Source organism: Chlorocebus sabaeus, chromosome 10 (genome assembly GCF_047675955.1).
Source record: "Chlorocebus sabaeus isolate Y175 chromosome 10, mChlSab1.0.hap1, whole genome shotgun sequence".
Classification (NCBI taxonomy): domain Eukaryota; kingdom Metazoa; phylum Chordata; class Mammalia; order Primates; family Cercopithecidae; genus Chlorocebus; species Chlorocebus sabaeus.
In genome coordinates this window covers 53,593,015-53,617,552 of record NC_132913.1, presented here as the reverse complement: position 1 = coordinate 53,617,552, position 24,538 = coordinate 53,593,015, and the positions used below count along the sequence as shown (strand labels likewise).

Here is a 24,538-nt window from a genome sequence, read left to right as displayed (position 1 = left end):
TCCTGGGTTCAATAGGTTCACCTGCCTCAGCCTCCTGAGTAGCTGAGATTACAGGTGCATGCTACTGTGCCAGCTAATTTTTGTATTTTTAGTAGAGGCGGGTTTTCATCATGTTGGCCAGGCTGGTCTCGAGCTCCTGACCTCAGGTGATCCAGCCTCCTTGGCTTCCCAAAGTGCTGGAATTAGAAGCATGAGTCACCACGCCCAGCCGTGTACTTCTTCTTAAAAAATTTTGACATAAAATCCTGAAATTGGGACAGGTATAACTTGTGAAAACATGCCACATCAAAGCCAATGATCACAAATAATTTAAATGTTTATCATTTATTCAGGCAAATTCAAAGGGAAAGGCATTCCCTTGGCTCTCACTTTATCCACTCAATATTTTTCAGTATCTTCTCTGTGAAAAGAAAGGTATTTAGGTATAGTTTAGATAGGAAGGCATTGTTTAGGTATTATTTAGGGTGGAAAACCAAAACCACTTACCCATGATCTAATCGTTGTTTTTAAGATGCTTATTAGGACACAGAAAAGTGGTACACAAGATATCAGACAAGGAAGAAGTGATGAGTTCTACCAATGAGGTTAAAATAAAATGCTTTTGACACTTAAAAGAAAGAGTTTTAGATTGAGACTTGAGGGAGGTTTTTGAAGTGGGTCTTTGAAGAATGGATAATATCATATTTGATCCTGGACACTGGTGTGAGAGTTATGTTTTCCTTTGAATGACAATATAGATTTATAGTAAAAAACAGAGGAGATATATCGATGAGTGTTTCATTCATGTAGAATTAGTGTTAACTAACTCATATTGTTATTCTTTAATTATTAATTATTGACAATGAAAGTATACAGAAAAAAATTCATAAAGTTGATAACCAATTCTTGACTAATGAAGGAACTACCAATATCATAGAATTAAAATTTAAGGAAAAAAATATATTCCTGATATAGTCTTCCACATTAGAGTTATATGCTAAACTGGCTTCTCTTTTTTTATATTTCTCTAATTTATTGTTTCAGTCGTTTTATTGCCAATTAATTGAAATGGTTAAGGATCACAGGTTTAGGAAAACGTTTGGAAAAATAGATTTTAGTCAGCTTGGGGTCTATATCAGGAAACTTGTGAAGATCTTTAATCACAATGAGACTGAATCAAGTATACATTTTATTAATATTTCTTCTCTTGTTTAACATGATAATACAAAGATGATACAAATGGACTTTATTTTGATTTGTGATACCCACTAGGTTATAGAAATATTAGAGACTTAAGATTTTTGAAGGAAAGAAAGTTGTCACAGCAGCTGTTCTCAACGAAGTGAGAACCTCATGAGCCACCGCACCCTGTTAAGATGGTTTAACACTTGAATGGATTAAGGAGAATAAAGCAGTAAAATGGACCTTCAGATCCTCACCAATATTCCTATTAAAACAAATATACACAAATGTGTATTTCATAGTGAAATATACTTTTTCATTGACAGGTATTAAACTATTAAACCATTTCAGGGACTTTTTGCAATTATCAAAATTGTTCAGTATGATTCCCAGACCTCCCACCTCCAGAATTTTCTCTTAAATCAGACTTATTGAGATACAATTTTAACCTGCTCTCTTTACTTACATCTCAGAGAAATTGTTTTTTGTTTTTTGTTTTTTTTTTGAGACGGAGTCTTGCTCTGTCACCCAGGCTGGAGTGCAGTGGCGCGATCTCCGCTCACTACAAGCTCCGCCTCCCGGGTTCCCGCCATTCTCCTGCCTCAGCCTCCCGAGTAGCTGGGACTACAGGCGCCGCTACCACGCCCAGCTCATTTTGTGTATTTTTAGTAGAGCCGGGGTTTCACGGTGTTAGCCAGGATAGTCTCCATCTCCTGACCTCGTGATCCACCCGCCTCGGCCTCCCAAAGTGCTGGGATTACAGGCATGAGCCACCGCACCCGGCCCAGAAATTGTTTTAGGTATGACCAAAATGATGGGTGAGTACCTTCTCTTCAGTTAGGTCTTACTTTGATTTTTCAAACATGAGGTAGATGATTTGGGCCATGAAAAGATTTACATCAAATGCCAATTCAATTTTCTTTTTTGTTTCCTGGGTAAAAGAATGTTTAAATATAATTTACATGTTGCCTGCCCTCTGTGAACATTTTTTTTTTTTTTTTACAATTTTTTTGTTTGTTTGTTTGCTTGTTTGTTTGTTTTTGAGACGGAGTCTCGCTGTGTTGCCCAGGCTGAAGTGCAGTGGTGAGATCTCGGCTCACTGCAAGCTCCGCCTCCTGGGTTCACGCCATTCTCCTGTCTCAGCCTCCCGAGTAGCTGGGACTACAGGCGCCCACCACCACGCCCAGCTAATTTTTGTATTTTTAGTAGAGACGGGGTTTCACTTTTTTAGCCAGGATGGTCTCGATCTCCTGACCTCGTGATCCACCCACCTCGACCTCCTAAAGTGCTGGGATTACAGGCGTGAGCCACCGCGCATGGCCTTTTTTTTTACAATGTTGAGTTCACCTGCACTTCTACTTCAGTGAGAAAAAAATAATAATTAACTCAAAAATAAGACTTTGTTTCAAGAGAATAGAAATTGTCCTGACCTTTTTTGTAATCTCTTCTGGGGCCAACATAATAGGCAATGAAGCCAGCCAATCATAATGCCATTATTGCATGTGAATCAGGTTCAAGGGGCAGGTCCTTTTCTGTGCTTTAAAAGTCACATTAAGTAGTATTCTAGCATACTTCTTGGACAGAATATTTCATTACAGGAACTTTGTAAGTATTGTGTGTTTCATTTGTTGGAACAAGTGACATTTATCTTCTGGTAAAGATCTTTAGCACAATAGAAAATAGTCACAATCGTCTTGTTCTACTTGTTTCTCACAAGTAATAAAGAATGATAGATGAATGCTAGGAGAGTTTTTTGGGTTCATAAAAGGGAACTTGATTAAGGAACTACTGCTACAGAAATGAACTTAGAAATGACGTAACGATAATGATGAGGGATCATTCTCTCTGCTCCCCATGGTAGTTCTTCCTGGGTATGGCTGATCCTCTGCTGCCAAGTCTGCTGGGGCTAGTCTAGGGATACAGTGATGAAGAGTCTACCCTCTCCTCTGTCTCTCTCACGTGGTCTTATCCGTGCGTGAAAAGGTGCAGAAATCTTCGTTGCTGGTTTGTATTGTGGCCTATATTCAGAAAAGTGTGCTTATTTTATTTTTTTTATATTTCCTGTCTCCCTATTTCTCTACCCCCTCTCCCCACCCTGATATAGGTCCTAAACCTATTTCTGGCCTTATTATTGAGTTCATTTAGTTCAGACAATCTTACAGCAATTGAAGAAGACCCTGATGCAAACAACCTCCAGATTGCAGTGACCAGAATTAAAAAGGGAATAAATTATGTGAAGCAAACCTTACGTGAATTTATTCTAAAAACATTTTCCAAAAAACCAAAGATTTCCAGGGAGATAAGACAAACAGAAGATCTGAATACTAAGAAGGAAAACTATATTTCTAACTATACACTTGCTGAAATGAGCAAAGGTCACAATTTCCTCAAGGAAAAAGATAAAATCAGTGGTTTTGGAAGCTGTGTGGACAAATACTTGATGGAAGACACTGATGGTCAATCGTTTATTCATAATCCCAGCCTCACAGTGACTGTGCCAATTGCCCCTGGGGAATCCGATTTGGAAAATATGAATACTGAGGAACTTAGCAGTGATTCAGATAGTGAATACAGCAAAGTGGTAAGAATGCTTCATATACTTTGTGTTTCCTGTTAACAATTAGTATGAAATGAATGAAAATTTCAGATTTCTGTTGCCATAAGTTCTTCTTAACGTTGCATATAGTGATGGATAGTTTTTTGTGCATGACTACACAACAGCTTCCTGAAGATTTATCTGGTAAGGTTTAGTTACTAGTTCTTAATAATTGATTTAATCTTACTTAGCTGTATGAGAAAGCACCAGGTATCTTTGAGCCTTCCCATTCTTCATCCCATGTTGCCTGTCAGTTGCAAAGTTACACACAGTCTCCCTCCACAGTGCCTGTTTGAATCCACCTCTCCTTGTCATCACCTTTCCTTTGTACTCACTATTTTTGGCCTAAACCATTTCAAGCAGAGTCTCGACTGATGCCTCTGCTTCCATTTTGCATTTACTCTAGTTTACTTATTTGATTAATTTCACTCACGCAGATTCAGTCCTAATCATTTCACTGCCATGATGTATCCATGATCTGCAAAATCTCTCTCTCTCTCTTTTTTCTTTTATTCTCCTTTAAAAAAAAAAAAAATGGAGACAAGTCTCACTCTGTTGCCCAGGTTGGAGTGCAGTGGTGCTATCATAGCTTACTGCAACCTTGAACTCCTGGGCTCAATGATCCCCCTACCTCCACCTCCTGAGTAGGTGGGACTATACACCCATGCCACAACACCCAGCTAATTTTTTAAAAAAACCGTTTGTAGAGACAAGGTTTCACTATGTTTCCCAGGCTGGTCTCAAACTACTGAACTAAGGCAATTCTTCAATCTTTGTCCCCAGTTGCTGAGATTACAGGAATGAGCCACCACACCTGGCTATCCCCAAAGTCTCTTGAATTATGTATTGTGCACAAAGCCTTCACACTATGGCCCTAACCAGCTTTGACTAGCTGTATCTCCTAGTGCTCACCTGAAGATTTTTACCTGTACCAAACCAATTTCCTTTTAGGCCATAAACACTGTCCACACTTTGCTTGGGATTTCCTTCTCCAGTCAAAATCCTTCAAGGCATCACCCTTGTATTTATCATTTATTAAATTGTTAATACTTAAATCACAGCTGGGTAAAGGTTAAATGAATTAACACGTTAATACATGTAAAACATTTAGAACCATACTCAACATTCTCAAAATGTTACTCATTTTATCCCTCCTAATTTCTTCCCAAGTGGATCTAGTCCCTTCTCATTTTGAACCCCAAACAATTTTATACCTCTTCCTGGATTCAGTAATCTTAAATTTTAATTTTTTGAGAAATTATGGTATGCCTCTAATGGTACTGTAAATTCATTGAGAACAGAAACTCTTTTAAACCTTCTTTTGTGCCCTCCTCTCCCACCCTTACCTGCATATTTCTAGTGAGTCAAGGTATATATCGAGCTGTATTTTTTTGTGAAATATAACAACCGTATTACAAATTAGGTTTATGGTATTGTTTTAAAGTCTTAAGGTATCATTTAAAAATAATCTTTTGTTTTCTGTAGCTCATGTTAGTAAGTATTTGACAGATAGTTACCAAATATCTTCTATCTCCTTAACTTACTAAGACTCCACCCTCCATGAATTTATAGTGGCCTTTGAAAAAAGATTATATGGAATAATCATTATATATATATACACACACACACACACTATACACACACACATATATATATGTATGTGTGTGTGTGTGTGTGTGTGTGTAAAATGCTCAGGAGGCTGAGGCATGAGAATCACTTGAGCCCTGGAGGTGGAGCTTGCAGTGAGCCAAGATCGTGCCACTGTACTCCAACTTGGACTATAAAGTGAGATTCTGTCTCAAAAAAAAAATATATATATATATTGTGTATATATATATATAAGATTAAATTAAATTAAAACAAAATTAAATAAAATATTCTATATTTAGTTGAGTGAATAAACTATTAAATCAATAAATCATGATATATGTTTCTATGTAGCCAAGGACATTTTTTCCAAGATGGTAGAGTAAGGAATAAAATATAGTCATCCCTTGATATCTATGGGGGAGTGGTTCCAAGGATCCCCACAGAGACTAAAATCTGCAGATGTTCAAGTCCTTTATATAAAATGGCACAATGTTTACTATATAACCTACACACATCCTCTCATATGTACACTTTAAATTATCTTCAGATTACTTATAATGTAAAACTAAATAACTAACAGTGTAAATATTTGTTTTACTGTATTTTTTATTTGTACTCTTTTTTATTTTGTACAATAAAGTTGTATTTTTATATTTATTTTTTCCAATTACTTTCCATCTGTAGTTCGTTGACTCTACAGATGTGGGACCCAGGGATACAGAGGGCCAGCTTTATTTTATTTGTATATTTTAAAGTATTTTACATGGAAGAAGTAATACTCCCAAAATTTTAAAAGTGTGTTCATTTCAGCTTAAAGTTAGAAAACCAGCTTCCACGTATGCCTTTTAAGGAGCAGGCAACTAGGTTTAGTATCATATGGAAAGGGAAACTAACTCAGTCACCCATTTTTTTCTAACTAACTCAGTCACCCATTTAAAGAAGATTACAATTATAAACTCCAATCGCCTGGCAGACAGTTGCTCTCAGAGTAAAACTTGGATTCTAGGTGTTAAAGTCCTTCAGGAGCTGGGCAAAGTCAACCAAATACTTCTGAAATTATTTCTTAACATTTACGAGGAATTATTTCTTACCTGTTCATTTTTCTTTCTTTTAAAGCCAATGGCTGACCTTTCATGGATCTCCTTAGCTGCTGACAAAATTCTTATTCTTAGTATGTTGAGTTGTAACATTTTTAAGGGAACCTTATAGAACTTTCCATTTAGCACTTCATTTTCTAACTGAAAAAGCAGGCTCATTAAAAGGAAGTGATTTTATTCACAGTTATAACGCTAGAGTTGTACAGTTATAAATCCAGAATTATATAGTTGTACAGTTATAAAGGTAGAGCCATGTCAAGAGTCCCAGTCTTGTGACTTACAGCTCAATGGAATTTCTACCTCTCTTGCCCTCTCTTTCTCCATTTGAAAGACAAAACAAACATTCCTATTGAACTTAATGTTCAATTTGTCTCCCCTGGGGTATAAAGCCATGCAGCTATAGAATTCATATATCTGTGGTATGCAGATGAAGGTGTGTTGTCATAATGGTCAGCTATCTTTTATAATTAGTGATTTTATTTGTCTTTTGTAACTGAAATAGATTATTTTAACCATCCGTAAAATTACTCTGCCACTTACTCCATGAGCCCTTCCTAAAGAGTATGAAATCTAGTGTCCTATAAATTGAGTTGTCTAAAAACCATTTGATGTTAATATTTTAATATTCTTGATTTTCACTATTTTTTCTCATTATATAATGGTCATATCTATGTGATAAAAGAGTGTACATTCTTATTCTATTACTTTTCTATGGTATGCACAATCAAATATACAGGGGTTTGTGGCTACCTTAGAGGTTGTAGTAACGGGTACACAAGCCAGTATTTTTAAGTCATTTAGCATAGTATTTGAATTAGCAAGCTATTAAAAAAAATTTTTGTTATCATCGATTTCTGCATCAATATTATTACCTAAGAACTCAGGTTCTTAGTGCTACTGACTTCCAATTATGAACTTTGAAAGTTTACCCTTCTTCATAAAAAATTTTCCATGACATATCTCAAGGTATGTCATCTTAAGTATAGACAAATCTACCTGAAGATGTAAGAATTGAGAAATAATGAAGGTTCAAGATCTAAAGGAAATTTGTTAGATAAGATATTAAGCTATGGGCAACTATAAAAACCTTATGTCTAAGGTCTTTCTTTCCAGCCTCTTCAGATTAAAATGTTTCCAGTTTAAATTTTGTCATTTTTGTTTTGTTTTCCCATTTGGATCACCAAAATAGTGCACATTTTCTTTATTTGTCTAAAATGTTTCTAATCCTCCCATGCTAACTTTTCCTGCTCTAATTCTCATAATCTTCATCTCCCACTTGAGTTCCTAGAGTCTTGAACTGTGAATTCCCTCCTTTGCAACTTTTGTTTTTTTCATATCTGAGATGCCTTTGAAATAGTGATGGTTGTGTTTATGATGAGCCTGGATGAGCCAAAAAGGCAAATTCGATTACCCAATAGAAAGTAACTCCTAATTTATATATTTATGTCATTAAGTCTTAGCCACTACCTTGGGATATGATTAAGAATGCCACTTTTAATTTACAAGAAGAAAACAAACAACCCCATCAAAAAGTGGGCAAAGAATATGAACAGACACTTCTCAAAAGAAGACATTCATACAGCCAACAGACACATGAAAAAATGCTCATTATCACTCGCCATCAGAGAAATGCAAATCAAAACCACAATGAGATACCATCTCACACCAGTTAGAATGGCAATCATTAAAAAATCAGGAAACAACAGGTGCTGGAGAGGATGTGGAGAAATAGGAGCACTTTTACACTGTTGGTGGGATTGTAAACTAGTTCAACCATTGTGGAAAACAGTGTGGCGATTCCTCAAGGATCTAGAACTAGAAATACCATTTGACCCAGCCACCCCATTACTGGGTATATACCCAAAGGATTATAAATCATGCTGCTATAAAGACACATGCACACATATGTTTATTGCAGCACTATTCACAATAGCAAAGACTTGGAACCAACCCAAATGTCCATCAGTGACAGACTGGATTAAGAAAATGTGGCACATATACACCATGGAATACTATGCAGTCATAAAAAAGGATGAGGTCGTGTCCTTTATAGGGACATGGATGCAGCTGGAAACCATCATTCTCAGCAAAATATCTCAAGAACAGAAAACCAAACACCACATATTCTCACTCATAGGTGGGAATTGAACAATGAGATCACTTGGACACAGAAAAGGGAATATCACACACTGGGGCCTCCTGTAGGGAGGGGGAAGGGGAGAGGGATAGCATTAAGAGATATACCTAATGTACATGACGAGTTAATGGGTGCAGCACACCAACATGGCACATGTATACATATGTAACAAACCTGCACATTGTGCACATGTACCCTAGAACTTAAAGTATAATAATAAAAAAAAGAATGTCACTTTTTAAGATACAATATTTGCCTCAAATCTTAGCTTTTGATATGACCTCGAGCAATTTACAAAAACCTTTTTTTCAGTTTACTTATGTGTAAAATAGATTGTAATAAAAATTACATGATTCTCATAAACAATTAGAAAATGCTTACTGAAAGGTAAGTGCTCAATGTACAATTATTATAAGTATGGAATTGAGTGCTTACATACACAGTGTAAGTAGCTGTTGGCTACAGATTGAATTTAAAAGAGATAGCATGATGAAGATCAGTGTTTCAGAATTTTAGTGTGTGAAAGACATACTTGGGGACTTTATTACAAATGCCTGTTCTGGATCATATCCTTTGAATTGTCTTTGCCTAAATTTGGATGCAACTTCAGAATCATTAACAACGTTTGCAGCAGCTACTGATCATTAGAGACTACTATGAACAAGCATATACCAACAAATTGGAAAACCTAATGGAAATTGATAAATTACTCAATACATACAACTTGCCAAGATTGTATCATGAAGAAGTGGAAAACTCGAACAGACCAATAATGAGTAACAAGATTGAATCAGTAATTAAAACTCTCCTAGCAAAGAAAAGTCCAGGACTACATGGCTTCACTGATGAGTTCTACCAAACATTTAAAGAAGAACTAATATTAATTCTTCTCAAATTATTCCAAAAAAATCAAAAGGAAAGGAAGTCTTCTAAACTCATTCTACAAGGCCAGTATTACCCCAATACCAGAACCAGATAAGGATACACACAAAAAAAGAAAGCTGGAGGCCACTATCCCTGATGAACACAGATGCAAAATGCCCCAGCAAAATATTAGCAACTCAAATCCAACAGCCTATCAAAAAGATTATTCACCATGCTCAACCGGAAATCGTCCCAGGGATGCAAAGATGTTTCAACATTTGCAGAACAATAAACTTTCTACATTATATCAACAGAATGAAATGTAAAAACCATGTGGTCATCTCAATAGACAGAGAAAAAGCATTTTATAAAATTTAGTATCCTATGTTTGATAAAAATTATCAACAAATTAGGTATGGAAGAAACGTACCTTAATGTAATGAAGGCCATATGTAACAAACCCACAGCTAACATGATACTAACCAGGGAAGAGCTGAAAGCTTTCTTTCCACGATCTGAAAGAAGAGAAGGATACTCACTTTCACTACTTTTATTCAACATAGTAATGAAGTTCTAGCCAGAGCAATCAGGGAAGAGAAAGAAATAAAGGACATTTAAATTGGAAAGAAGGAAGTCAAATTCTCTCTGTTTTTATATAATCCGATCTTAAATATAGAGAATTCTAATGACCCCATGAAAAAAAATAGATTTCATAAATGAATTCAGTAATGTTTGAGGACACAAAATCAACATGCAAAAATCAGTATTATTTCTATATGTTAACAACCAATAATCTGAAAATAAATCAAGAATGCAATCCCATTTACAATAGCTACAAAAAATAAAATACTTAGAAATAAATTTAAACAAGGAGATGAAATATATTTACAATGAAAACTATAAAATATTGGTGAGAGAAATTGAAGAGGACACAAAAATGGAAAGATATTCCATGTTCATGGATTAGAATAATTAATATTGTTAAAATGTCCACATTACCCAAAGCAATCTATAGATTTAATGCAATCCCTATCAAAATACCAATGACATTCTTTACAGAAATAAGACAAAAACAGTCCTAACATTTGTGTGAAACCACAAAAGACCCTAAATAGCCCAAGTAACCTGGAACAAAAAGAACAAAGCTGGTGGCATCACCCTAACTGACTTCAAAACACACTATAAAGCTATAGTAACCAAACAGAATGATACTGACATAAAACAGACATATAGAGCAATACATAAGAATAGAGAGTCCAGAAATAAATCTACACATATACAGTTAACTGAGTTTTGACAAAGTTTCCAAGTACATATAATAGGGAAAGGACAGTCTCTTTAGTAAATGGTTCTGGGAAAACTGAATAGCCACATGCAAAAGAATGAAATTAGACCTTTATCTCTAAATTTTTATACAAGTCAACTCAAAATAGACTACCTAAAATGTAAGACCCACGATTACATGACTATCAAGAAAAAAAAAATGGGGAAAGTTTCATGATGTTGGTCTTGGCAAGGATTTTTTTTTGATAAAACCTCAAAAGCACAGGCAATAAAAGTAAATATAGACAAATTGGATTATATTGAAAAGCTTCTGCACAGCAAGGCAAATAATCAATAGAGTGAAGAGACAACCTACAGAATGGGAAAATATATTTGTAAACTATGCATCTGATAATGGGTTAATATCTAAAACATATAAGGAACTCAAACAACTCAACAACAACAACAAAAAACAAATAATTCAAAAATGGACAAAAGACCTGAATAGATATTTCTCAAAAGAAGACATAGAAATGCCAACAGATATATGAAAATGTGCTCAACATCACTAATCATCAGGGAAATGCAAATCAAACCTATATTGAGGTATCTCCTCACTCTAGTTAGAATGACTACCATCAAAAAATCAAAAGATGAAAGTATTAAAAGGATATGGAGAAAAGGGAATCCTTACACACTGATTATGAGAATGTAAATTAGTACCACCATTATGGAAAGTAATATGGGGGTTCTTAAAAAAATTAAAAATAGAATTTTCATATGATCCATCAGTCCCAATACTAGGTAAATATCCAGATGAAATGAAATCAATATGTTAAAGAGATAGAGTAAACATAGAATACTGTACTCCTATATGTTTATTGCTGTACTGTTCACAATAACCAAGTTATATTAACCTAAATGATCATGAAGAGATAAATGCATAAAGAAAATGTAGTATATAAGAAAAATTGAACATCATTCAGCCATAAGAAATAATGAAATCCTGTTATTTGTGGCAACATGAATGAACCTGGAGGATATTATGTTAAGTGAAATCAGCCAGGCACAGAAGTCAAATATCTCACACATATGTGGAATCTAAAGAGTTGTCATAGAAGTAGATAGTATAGAATAGTGGTTATCTGAGGATGCTAGGCTTGGAGGAGCAAGATATGGAGAAAGATTGGTCAATAGGTACAAAGCTGCAGTGAGATAGAATAAGTTCTGGTGTTCTATGGAATAATTTGGATGACTAGAGTTAACCATAAAGTATTGTATATTTCGAAATAGCTAGAAGTTTGTAAATGATCTCCTCACAAAGAAACGATAAATGTTCAAAGTTATGGATCTGCTGGTTACCCTACTTGATAGTTACATAATGCATACATGTATCAAACTATCACATGTACCCCATAAATATATACAATTATTATGTGTCAAAAATAATTTTTAAAATAAATGATGGTAACCTAATCCCTAGCTTACTTGGGTTCAGGTTTCTGAGATACTACTTTCTTTATTCAGGGGCTATGGATATATTTACCCTTTTGGTTGTTTAAGAACCTGCATTTTGAGTAAGGGGAAATAACATCACTAACCTTGGATATCTCTCCCTCTCCTCTCCCTACCCAAAAACCCTCTCTTTTATGACTTAGCATCCTGGTTTCTCAATATAGTTTATGCAGAATTTTCAATGCTATCCTAGTATAAGTTTTCAGGTTGGCAGATTTCCTCATCCTGATAGATAGTTAAAAATACACTCCAGAATCAAATCAAAATATTTTACAGTAAAACATCTTATCAGAAAATAACCAAAGAGATGAGTTCAAACAAACCGTTTAGTCAAATATCTTAAACAGTTCTGAGTAAACAAATGGAAATAGAACAATAGCACTTCTCTGAAGATACAGTGTCAGAATCAAGAAAGGCATGCTGTTATCTCAAAGGTACCCATGAGAATAATACTCTTTTCACTGTTTCTAAGAATGCAGGCACTGAACTGATGGCTCTTCTCAGAGTCAGTCTTTTCTTGAAGTGCAATGAAGCCCTCCAAGGATGCTCCAAACATTAACAACACACTTCACAGGTTTTTTTTTTTTTTTTATACCATTGGCAGTGAAGTGCTTCCTCGTTATAAACCTTAAAGGAAGCATGAAATGCATCCATTCATCAGTAAATATCTATTGCACCTTACTATGCTGTAAGCACTGTGCTAAGAACTGCTGAGGGAAAAAAAAGATCATGTTCTCACACAACTGCAATAATTTAATATCTGGATTAACTTGAAAGTTAAAATATAAGACCCCAGGGTCTAGATATATAAGACTGTGAGCTGATCCAAGGATGTATTATTTTCTTAGTGATGTAACAAATTAGCAAAAACTCGGTGGCTTACAACAACATAAATTTATTCTTTTGACAGTTCTGGAGGCTAGAAGTCTGAAATCAATGTCTGAGCAAGGCCATGATTTCTCTAAAGGCTGTAGTGACTATACTTCCTTGCTGCTTTCTAACTTTGGAGGTTGTTGGCAATCCTTGCAGCTTGCAGCTGCATTATCCCAGTTTCTGGCCCGGTACCCACATAGTTTTCTCCCTGTGTGTCTCTGTCTTTTCTTCTTATAAGGACCCCAGTTACATTGGATTTGGACCCACACTAATGCCCTCATCTTAATTGTATCTGCAAAGACCGTATTTCCAAGTAAGATCACATTCAAACATGCCAGGGTTAGGACTTCAACATAACTTTTGGAGGATTACAATTCAACCCATAACAAAGAATTTTGACTTAGAAGACTGGATTTTTTTTTTTTTTTTTTTTTTTTTTTTTGAGACGGAGTCTGGCTCAGTCGCCCAGGCTAGAGTGCAGTGGCGCGATCTCAGCTCACTGCAAGCTCCGCCTCCCGGGTTCACGCCATTCTCCTGCCTCAGCCTCCCAAGTAGCTGGGACTACAGGCGCCCACTACCACGCCCGGCTAATTTTTTGCATTTTTAGTAGGGACGGAGTTTCACTGTGTTAGCCAGGATGGTCTCAATCTCCTGACCTCGTGATCCACCCGCCTCGGCCTCCCAAAGAGGTGGGATTACAGGGACTGGATGGTTATTGATGCAATTAGGGATATACTGATGGAGGAGAAAATTGAGGAGGTAGGGGAAATACAGAGTTTAATTTGGTGGCATCATAAATTTGAGCTACTTGCAGTACAGGCAGTGAACCTGAACAGGAGGTATATGGAAACATAAATCTTTTTTTTTTTTTTTTGAGACGGAGTCTCGCTCTGTCGCCCAGGTTGGAGTGCTGTGGCCGGATCTCAGCTCACTGCAAGCTCCGCCTCCCGGGTTCACGCCATTCTCCTGCCTCAGCCTCCCGAGTAGCTGGGACTACAGGCGCCCGCCACGGCGCCCGGCTAGTTTTTTGTATTTTTTTAGTAGAGACGGGGTTTCACCATGCTAGCCAGGATGGTCTCGATCTCCTGACCTTGTGATCCACCCGTCTCGGCCTCCCAAAGTGCTGGGATTACAGGCTTGAGCCACCGCGCCCGGCCGAAACATAAATCTTAAGGAAAGAAGAAAAGTCAGAGTTGTAGATAGGTTGGAATTTTGTATGTTAACTTTTATTTATCACAGGATTGTGTAGGGAGTCAGTTCCCTGGGAAACCAATCCTGAGAGAGAAATCTGTTTGTCTAAGATTTACTGAGAGCTGTTTTCAGGAACGATACCTAACATCTGTAAAAAGTGAGGGATGCAAAATTATTGGGCAGAGAGAGAAGTTGAACTGTTACAATTGCAACAGAGATTTCGGCTGATCCTATTGGCATCCCTGGTGCCGGGACGACCCTTTGGAGTAGTCCCAAAACAAAGCAAGAGGGTCAGGCCTTTCTTCTCCATACCATGCCTTGGATGCAGGCTTTCCATTTACCCTTCCAGGGGAGAGGGGCATAACCTTGGGGGAAGCACCTCCCTTCTACCACGATAATGCCCAAAGGGGGATTCGGATGTGAGCCTTCAGCAGCCAACACTTTTGGCAGCTGGGTGAATGAGCAGCTCACTGGAAAGCAGGATGTGCACAGTGCCTTACAGCATGTACCGCACGACAGAGCCATAGACAGAAGCTGAGAACAGTGGATCAAACACATTTGAGAGGTGGGTGCAAAAGAAGAAAGCACACACACACACACACTACACACACACACACTACACACACGGATAAAATGTATACAGTAGCCCCTTTACACACATTATATAATTTTCCCTTTTGTGACCTCCTTAGGAAGTAAATGTAATTCATCTATATTTGCAGATGACTGAGATTCTAAAAGATTAAGAAAAGATTCATTTAGTCACAGATGTGTCTGGGGGTGTTTTTAAATTTAAGCCCCAAGCTTTAATCGTTATATTACATGCCATAGAAAGGCAGGAGAGTGAGTAGGAATACAATTGTTTTCTGCTATACCTCTGCAATGGTGTAATTCAGGACGAAATTTCTGTTGTAATGGTATTGTACATTTGCTGATTCATTGGGATTCTGATATTGTGCTTCTAATCCACCTTAATGCTGACTGATTAGGTTATAGTTTACCTTGGTAATAATGTGTGATTTTTATATTTTAAGTGTTTAAATTTGTTTCTTCAAAACTATCTTACTCCCTTCTTTATTGAAAAGTAAAACTGATTTTACTTCTAGAATATATTTCTTTCTCAAGACTACATAACCCTTTCCTTTCCATTTATTCAATATTAAACACATATTTTATATATTATAGTATTTCATGTGTATCTGTATATTTATTTGCATATATATTAATGTATCTCTATTTTTTCATGCAAATTATTGATAAACATGACAAACTCGTCTTGACCAAGCTCAAGTTCTTGTGGCTTCTGCCTGATACATTCATTCTTTTCTGGTGAAAGGCTTGCTGAGGTAACTATTAGGTTCTTAGTGCTACTAAGACTTATCCAGCTCTCCCTGGCTTGTTGATGAAATTGGCAAGTGACTCAGAAATATCACTAAAGTCCAGATCACTGCCTTTAAAGCATCTCCTTTGTCATGGCATATTATGTTATTACAGAAAAGTATTAAATCAATTTGGCATAATGTTTTCTACACATCGCTTTGCTCTCTTTGAAACTTTGTGTTCTCTCAGGACAATGTATTAAGTAGAATTGATTTGTTATTATATTATCTTCCACATTAAAGCTATATTAAGGGCTAGGGGATACACTTACTGCCACACCAAGGTACACATGTTAAGATCTTAATTATTTGCATAAATCTATTTTACTTAAGGGTACATGGGTAATCCCTATTTTTTTTGTATTATGTTATTTTTGGCTATTTCGGAGTCAGGACTCTGTTTAACTGCATGCAACAGGGACTTAACTATATCAGCATAAGTGGATAGAGCATTCTATTTTCATATTTTAAAACTTCCACAGATCAGCAGTCCACGTGGCCTCCATGTCCTAGGCTCCATCTCTTCTCCCTTCTGCCAGTCTTCATATGTGTTTTTTCTTCTATCTTAATGCCTATAATTAGAGGTGACTGTTCCACCTACAGCTTTATATCCAATACTGAGGTAGGAAAGAGAAAGAAATAGACAGAAGCAGAAGTAATGACTATCCCACTTGCCTGAGGAAAAGCAAAACTTTCCCAGAGATCCTTATCCAACTTTGGCTTATGTCTTATTGGCAAGAACAGTGTGACATGACCACCCCTAACAACAAGGAAGCCTGGCTGAGGCAGGACATTTATCCAGGCATATTGCTGCCCTGAATAAAATCTGGATTATCTTAGTAAGATACATTGGAAGACATTAACAAGGTCAGACATGCTTCTCCAATATTATTACTGCTACTAATTATTATTATTCCTTTATGAAAATGTCAAAAGAATTGAAAGATGGTAATTTTCTTTTTTTTTTTTTTTTTTTTTTTTTTTGAGACGGAGTCTCGCTCTGTCGTCCAGGCTAGAGTGCAGTGGCCGGATCGGTTATTTTCTATTTGAAGAGATTTAGTTACTAGGCATAGTTTGGAATAATGTGCATCAACTACAATGTTATACTTTGAAACATATTGTATAAAATTACCAAGAAACAAAATTTAATTTTTATTTACTGAATTAGTATATATGAAAATAAGAATATATTAAGTTAAATAATAAAAAACTAAATATCTAACCATTTTTAATATGCAAAAAGTAGAAATTTCACGTGGCTCAACATAGTATAAAGACATAAGTAAAATATAAACTTTATTCTACCTGTATAATCTTACTTCTTAATTACATAAGTATGTTACTGAACACAGATATTTTATTTATTTTTTGTATTTGTGCATAGTAGAGAACACATTAAAATTTTCTATGACTATCTGCCCAGAATTGTAATAGGCATAGAGTTTTTCTCTCCTAAATTACACTCATGAAATATTTTTGACCCCCTATAAATATTGAGTCCCCCAAAAACCACACTAAAAACTTCATGTACTTCAAAGGTAAAGGGTGATTGATCATTTACAACAAAAGTTTACAGTCTAATAGTTGCACCTTAGATAAATACACAAAAAATTATAACACAGAACAAAGCAAAGCACAATCCATAACAGGACACTAAACTAGTCCATTGAGGATGCATTGAGTAAGGGGCTATATCAGGCTGACTTCACATGAAAGGAGGTGGCACTTAAGCCAGACCTTACAGTATGGAGAGAATTTCACTGGGCAGATGTGGTACAGAAGGAAATCTCAGGCCGAGGAACCAGCATTCATGTTGTTCACCTGATTCACTCATTCATTCGTCTATCCACCCATTCATCTATTCAGTGTTCAGTTTACAAAGTCATTATCTTTAGAGAGAATTAAATATGCTTATTATTATGAAATGTAGTCATTTTATTGACTTGATAAAAAGTTGTTTCAATATTTGCCGTTCTCAAAGTTAAATATTTAATGTCCTTTTACTATGTGGTGGTTTTAATTACATTGTTATCAAGACTTTCTCTCATTAGATTTTTTAATCAAAGTTTTTTCCTTAATTTAGATTTATGTTCTGCTTATTACTACACTTTAGAAAATGTAATAATCTTTTAAAAATGCATTTGACTTTGAAAAATTTAGGGATTAGTTACAGTTATGCTGTTGGGTAAAACTGGCATTTGATTGTATTTTTTATGCATGGATTTTTTAAAAAGCACTCTTCTGTAGAATTGCACTTAGACCATTTCTTTTTTTCAGGTTGTTTCCAAAGAATTTGAAAAATCTTTCCATCTTCATTTGTTTATGTGCCTAAAAACAATGAAATATTTGTCTGACATATTCAAATCAATGTGTCTTGTTCTTTATATTTTGATAAATTTGGAAACTTCACTTTTTTGCAATGCTGTTTAAAATGTCAAAATTAATTAATTAAAAATAAAAGTCAATCAAGACATGCTAATTTTAGAATATGCTTTTTAAAGCTGCATACTCTTACTCCCACTTCACCCCCTATACTGAGAATCACTTATATTTAAATGTTGCTTGCATTTAAGGAAAAATAGAATGCAAAACATTGCATTAGCACATTATAGTAAATTCAATTCCTAAATAATAGAATTATGTAACTGTTTAATTGATTGTTTTAAAGTCTCTGTTGAATGACATTTAATCTTAGTATTGTGATTCCAATATATTGCTTAACGTTGAGTATATAGCATGTACTTTCAAATATGTAACTAATTTCTACTTATAGGTATATGACTTTAAACATTTTAAAACACAGTTGACTAAACTCTTTCATCATGCTGCATTTCTAAAATTCAGTACCTAACCTTCTTACTTCTCACAGGGGTAAAATCAAACTGGATCAATCAAGGATGCAGCTCTGTGCTTTTAACCAGGCAGAGACATATGTCACCACTTTTACACAGGTTACCTAAAAAAATCATACATACGATATTTTTTCAATGTCTTGCATGCTGTTCAGCTACAAAATCTTTCTGCCTGACCCATTGCAAGAGAGTAGAAACATATACAGTTGCTCAATAAAGTGACATCACAGCACGTCACCAGGACAATTCTATTATATTTTTTGTGATTCTCTTGATGACTTCTTTGATGTAACCTTCATGTGCTTAAGTGATTTCAAGTGCATGATCTGTAGATTTTTATTGAATTGATTATAAAAGTAAAATGCAGAATGTAACAGTAGCCATTGAAGCAACATTTGATTTGAAAACCTCTATCAACTTCCCTTCCTGATTAAATCTACATAAAAATATAGAGATGTTTATCACATTAAATTGTCACATTTAAATTAAGTAGATCAAAACTCTAAAAAATTGTGGAAGAAATGTTTCTGGCATAAATATAAAATCTCAGAGCAGGAAAGGATCATTGTAGCTCTAGCTGTATATTTATGGATAAGTAAATTGAGACTCATGCTTTCTTAGTACACATCTAGAAAGTTGGGGTCAGAGCCAAAGTGCCCTGCTTCTAGTATAAACTTTGAATACATTTTGAAATGGTTTTAAGCACTGTTAGTTATGGGACTTTATTTTTTTAAAATCAACTCAGTAATTAATTTGATTTTATTTCCTCCTATATAAAATGCATCAGTTAAAAGTTGATAGGCCTTGCCTATGAATGAATAAGTGATACGTATTCAAAATGTTTAATTTTATTCCAGAAGTAATATTACTCATTGATGAGAATAAGTTTCTGATTATATACCTAACCAGAGTGGCCTCTAGAAACTAGGAGTTTTAGATAGAGCACATTATGAAGTGAACACTAAACTGATCTATCAATAACACATAGAAGACTTTTACTGAAATTAGATACAGATTAATATGTATTGCCTTATTGAATATTTCTAAAATGCATTAAAAATACATACTAAGATATATTTTAATTTTAGCATAACTTGTTGAATGAACTTTAATAGTACTAGGATGGGGGAAGGAATCTCTGTCAATAAGAATTTTGACTATTTTCTATAATCTAGTTCATATTTTGAATTTCTCTGTCGTTGAGATGTTTGTATTATTGTTATCTATTGTGCAATGATGAAAGCAAAACTTTATCCTGAAATTGACACACCCTAGGGTGTGTCATTGCAGTTTCAAATGAAAAATTAGTTATTTTTGTGTTCCAATTTATTCAAAGATAATCTTAAAGGTGGCCTAAGTGAAAGATTTATTTTTCTATTTCAAATTTGGTGGGGATTCAGAGGCAATATTCTCATAGAAAACTATTTTATTCCAGAATATGGTGAATTTTCTTCAACTAGAGCCTAAATAAGGATGCATATGCATCCAATATCATCTATATAGGTATAGATAAAACATACAATTTTTGAGAAAACTATTTCTAGAAATATATATATACGTGCATAGACATATAAACATATGCATATATGTTTTGAATTCATAAATTATTATGACTTTTTTACCAAGCTATTAGAAAAGATGAGGCACATGTTGATAAATAGTTATCCTCTTAATCAAGAAAAAACGAAATATTCAGTTAAGAATGACTTGAAATATGGCACTTTAGCAAAAGTTGCTTACATAAGGGATAGAGTTATTTTATTCATGTAAAATTTCTATTTACATTATATTTTCTATATTAGAGATCCACATGTTTAAAAAACTAGTAATTATTCAGCTCATTAAAATTCACTTTTCCTTGCCCTCCTTCATTGTGGGTAGTATTAGTGGTTGACAGAAATGATTCAGATATCTAGGTAACTTACTTTGTGTTTGTCATTCTTGCTTGTTTTAAAATTATAGATAATATTTACAAAGCTTGAGTCTGAGTATCTATACTTTGCCTTTGTGTTTGCTAAGGTTCCAATCCTTCTTTACCTACATGTTGCATTTTTTAAAGCTGGCATGAATAGTAAATTGTCTAAATGTTTGCTTCTAAAGATTTTAAGATACTCTGACTTGACCCACTATGTTCCTGCTGCTTTCTCTGCAAACAGTATAGCAGTTCTGTCATGAGCGTCCGTGTGAAGAGAACACCAAACAGGCTTTGTGTGAGCAACATGGCTGTTTATTTCACCTGGGTGCAGGCGGGCTGAGTCCGAAAAGAGAGTCAGGGAAGGGAGATAAGGGTGGGGCCATTTTACATGATTTGGGTAGGTAAAGGAAAATTACAGTCAAAGGGGGGTTGTTCTCTGGCGGGTAGGAGTGGGGGTCACAAGGTGCTCAGTGGCAGAGCTTTTTGAGCCAGGATGAGCCAGGAAAAGGAATTTCACAAGATAATGTCATCACTTAAGACAAGGACCGGTCATTTGCACTTCTTTTGTGGTGGAATGTCATCAGTTAAGGCGGGGCAGGGCATTTTCACTCTTTTGTGATTCTTCAGTTACTTCAGGCCATCTGGGCTTATACGTGCAAGTCACAGGGGATGCGATGGCTTGGCTTGGGCTCAGAGGCCTGACAAGTTCTGTGACAGAGCACAGAGACAACCCTTGAATATCAATGGCCACTTTACACTCCTAGCTCTTACTAGTAAATGCTTCTGTTCTTTTCATTAGAAAAATACTTCAAGATGATACTATAGGACCTGGCTGAGAAATCTGTAGCCAGTCCAGCCTTCTTATATGGCCAAGTGTTGTTGCTTTTGTGTGATTTTTAAAATATTCATATCTTATCATTTAGTCATGTAAGTTTTCATGTTATTGGATAGAAAGTGCCCTAGGTAGAAGATTCTGAGAAAAAAAGAGCTCTCCATGAAATCATTGGTTTTATTTTGAATTTCTCTGGTGGTGGCTGAGATTTGACCTCATTATTTCACCAACAGAATACTATATAGCATGTTGACCTTGTGATGAAACTGTGTGTTTCATGCTGAATGAGTAGCTGTTCCTCCCAGAGCCTACACAATATTTCTCTGCTAGCAATAGACAAAGAAAAATAGGAAAGGAAAAAAATAGGTTTTATTGCCTTTTTTTAAAAAAAAAGCTAAAGTTTTAGTTGTCCATAATTAGAATGTGAGCCCAGAATTTATTGCAACTAGTTAATAAACTGACAATTTTCTGCTAAATTAGTGGAAGTAACTTTAAAACTTAGACAACAGAAGAAACTACAGTTGAGTTTTCCACTGATCAATAATATCTGGAGTATTTTAAAATTATTTCCATTTTTTCCTGAAATTCCTGAGCTTCAGTGATTTTTTAACTTGAGGCATTACCTTTCAAAAAGAATCTTGAGAAATTTTATATCAAAAACAATATTGCAGAGACCTCGAGGGGCCCAGAAATCTAAATCATGTTAAGAAATGTCATTACACTCAAGATGAAAAGCACAAATAGTAATATCAACAATATTAATGACCTCCAATTTTAAAAACTCTATAAAAGGATAATGTTCACACTTCTCCAGAAGGAAAAAAATAAAGGCCCTGAACAATTGCAAGAGAGAAGAAAGGTTATTTTGGTTCTGCACCAGAAGAGGGTATTTAAACAACTAGTTATCCTGTAACATAATGGGAAATTGGAAAATATTGGACTCTTATGCCACATAGTAACTATGTGTGGAATTCTTCTCAAAGGGTCCTTTGATCCTTTAATTGAACTTTACTATTTAACTCCTTAATGATTCAAGAACACAATTATAGATATTGACGGTAAAACTATGCAGTTAAATTAAAAGATGGATAACAGTAACTTGAAACTAATTTTAAAATGTCTTTCTTGCTTATTAACAGATAATGGCGCTTAGTTTACCATGAATGTCTGTCATAATTTTTCTTCTCTCTTATACCCATCTCCTCCTTTTGATTTTCTTCTCTCAACTTTCTTACTGTCTTTTGTGAGTATTTTAAGGCTCAGGTGAAATAACCATTCTAGGCTCTGCTCCTTAAAGAATATCTTTTTTTGTTGTGTGAAGCAAACAGTTTATAGTATGTACTTTAAATGTAACACTTTTAGGTTCTTTTCAACATCAATCATTCTCTTTGAGTAAGGTTTTTGTTGAGTTCTGTGTTTTGTACAGTGCCGCTATATGTTTGATAGTTTCTTCTTTTGAGCGTTAGATTATCAAGTCATTAGACATTCCTACTTCATACCTCTTGGAACAATAATTAACTAAGTAGCGTTAACCACCATCCATGATAGCATGAAATAGGCTTACATTGTTAATGTTTATCTTAGGAAATGCCAGTGATAAATTTGTAAGTGAACAACTTAGGACATGTTCTAATGTGATACATATATTTAACATAATTTCTACTCAAGCAGTATAGTAGAAAACACAGCTTCAAGGCAATCAAAGGGAAAACCATGAAGAATAATAAAGCTTTTAATTTGAACATATTTTCAGTAATTGAAAGGAGCATCTTAAATAGCTACATAAGTTTACAATCAAGATAAGGATTATTTCACAGCTATAGTGTTGTATGGATGCACACTGAAAAATATGGAAAGATATGCCAATTTCTCTCTCGCTCTCTCTTCTCTCTCTCTCTCTCTCTCTCTCTCTCTCTCTCTCTCTCTCTCTCTCTCTCTCCTCCTCTCTCTCTCTCCCCTCTCTCTCTTTCTCTCTTGATTACCTCAAGGGGGTTGAATCAAGGAGATAGTGGAGGAAACTTTACTTTTGCACTGTAAATATTATACATTTAAAATGTTTGAGTCAACTATATCACTTTCATATTTTTAAAAAGACACTTTTAGAAGGCACTTACAGTCAATATCATATTATTCAATGAAAAGGCAAGAATGCTAATTATGGTACACTTCTGATTCCTAATACTAATGAGTCCACCTTCTTGATCCTATGCTTACATTTATATTTATTTTATTTATAAGTAGACTGCCAATGATAAAAAATTGATATTTCCCTTTTATTAGAAATCAAATCCATGTGAAAATTACAGAAGGTCCTATTTATAATAGCAAAAGAAAATTTTTTCATACTAAAGCATTTATTTCACTTCTCTAATATAGTATAGTCATTCTTTCATTTCCAAAATTACTTGGAAAACTAAACAACAGATGACTGAGTTTAAAGAAATGAAAGTAATATAGAAAATAATCATATAAAATAATACAAATAATTGATAAATTGATATGATCTTCCTTATATAGTACTTAAATATGGTGATGCTTACTGTGAGAATTCAATATATTTCACCACAGGAAAAAAACTTTATTATATATATCAGCCTTTCTATATAAAGGTATTCTCTTAGAACTCTGCTAAAGAAGCTTATACTGTAGCAAGTGTAGAATTCAAAGGTCAAATTGATTAGAACTGTCTATATTGCTAAAGTGTGCATATAAATATTTAATTTTATATACAGTATTGAAATAGTTACTGTTTGAATACTTAATGCATTCCCAAGAAAACCCTGAATGTGTAAGAATCTATTAGCCATAATAATTTGACTATAAATACAAATTAATTAATAATAGTTCATATCAGATATTTTGATAATTTCTGACCCATTAAACAATAATATTTAATAACTTTAATTTATGACATGAAATTATGCGCCAAGCTGAATTCAATTGACCATAAAAAAATATAAAACCTGCATGTGAAAAAAAAAGTTTCAATGGCAAGATACACTACGTAAAATCACTGGAATTTTTACTTGCTCATAAACTAATTTGGCATAAATCTTTGTTAATGCTCTCTTAAACAGTGAGAGAACCAATTACTGATGTTGAAGATGCTTTCATGAATTTAGCCTAAGTCAGAATTCTGCAAATAAGAATCATTTTATTTAAAAGTTGTTACCAGCTCAGAGAAAACAATTATAACTATTTCCTATTGTTAATATTGTGTCTAATAGCAGGGAGGTGCTTTGTATTCTTTCCATCAGCAATTCCTCCCACTGC

The 24,538-nt window shown here is 34.7% G+C and overlaps 1 protein-coding gene across 3 annotated transcripts in view; it reads left to right on the top strand.

The window, feature by feature from the left end:
* The window catches only part of SCN9A (sodium voltage-gated channel alpha subunit 9), a 191,383-nt gene that overhangs the window by 110,294 nt on the left and 56,551 nt on the right, over positions 1-24,538 (top strand). For all 3 annotated transcript variants that reach the window (XM_007965235.3, XM_007965236.3, XM_073019778.1), the window contains one exon: positions 3,266-3,742. In XM_007965235.3, the coding sequence (XP_007963426.1) occupies positions 3,266-3,742 (477 nt within the window). The remainder of the gene's footprint in view (positions 1-3,265; positions 3,743-24,538) is intronic.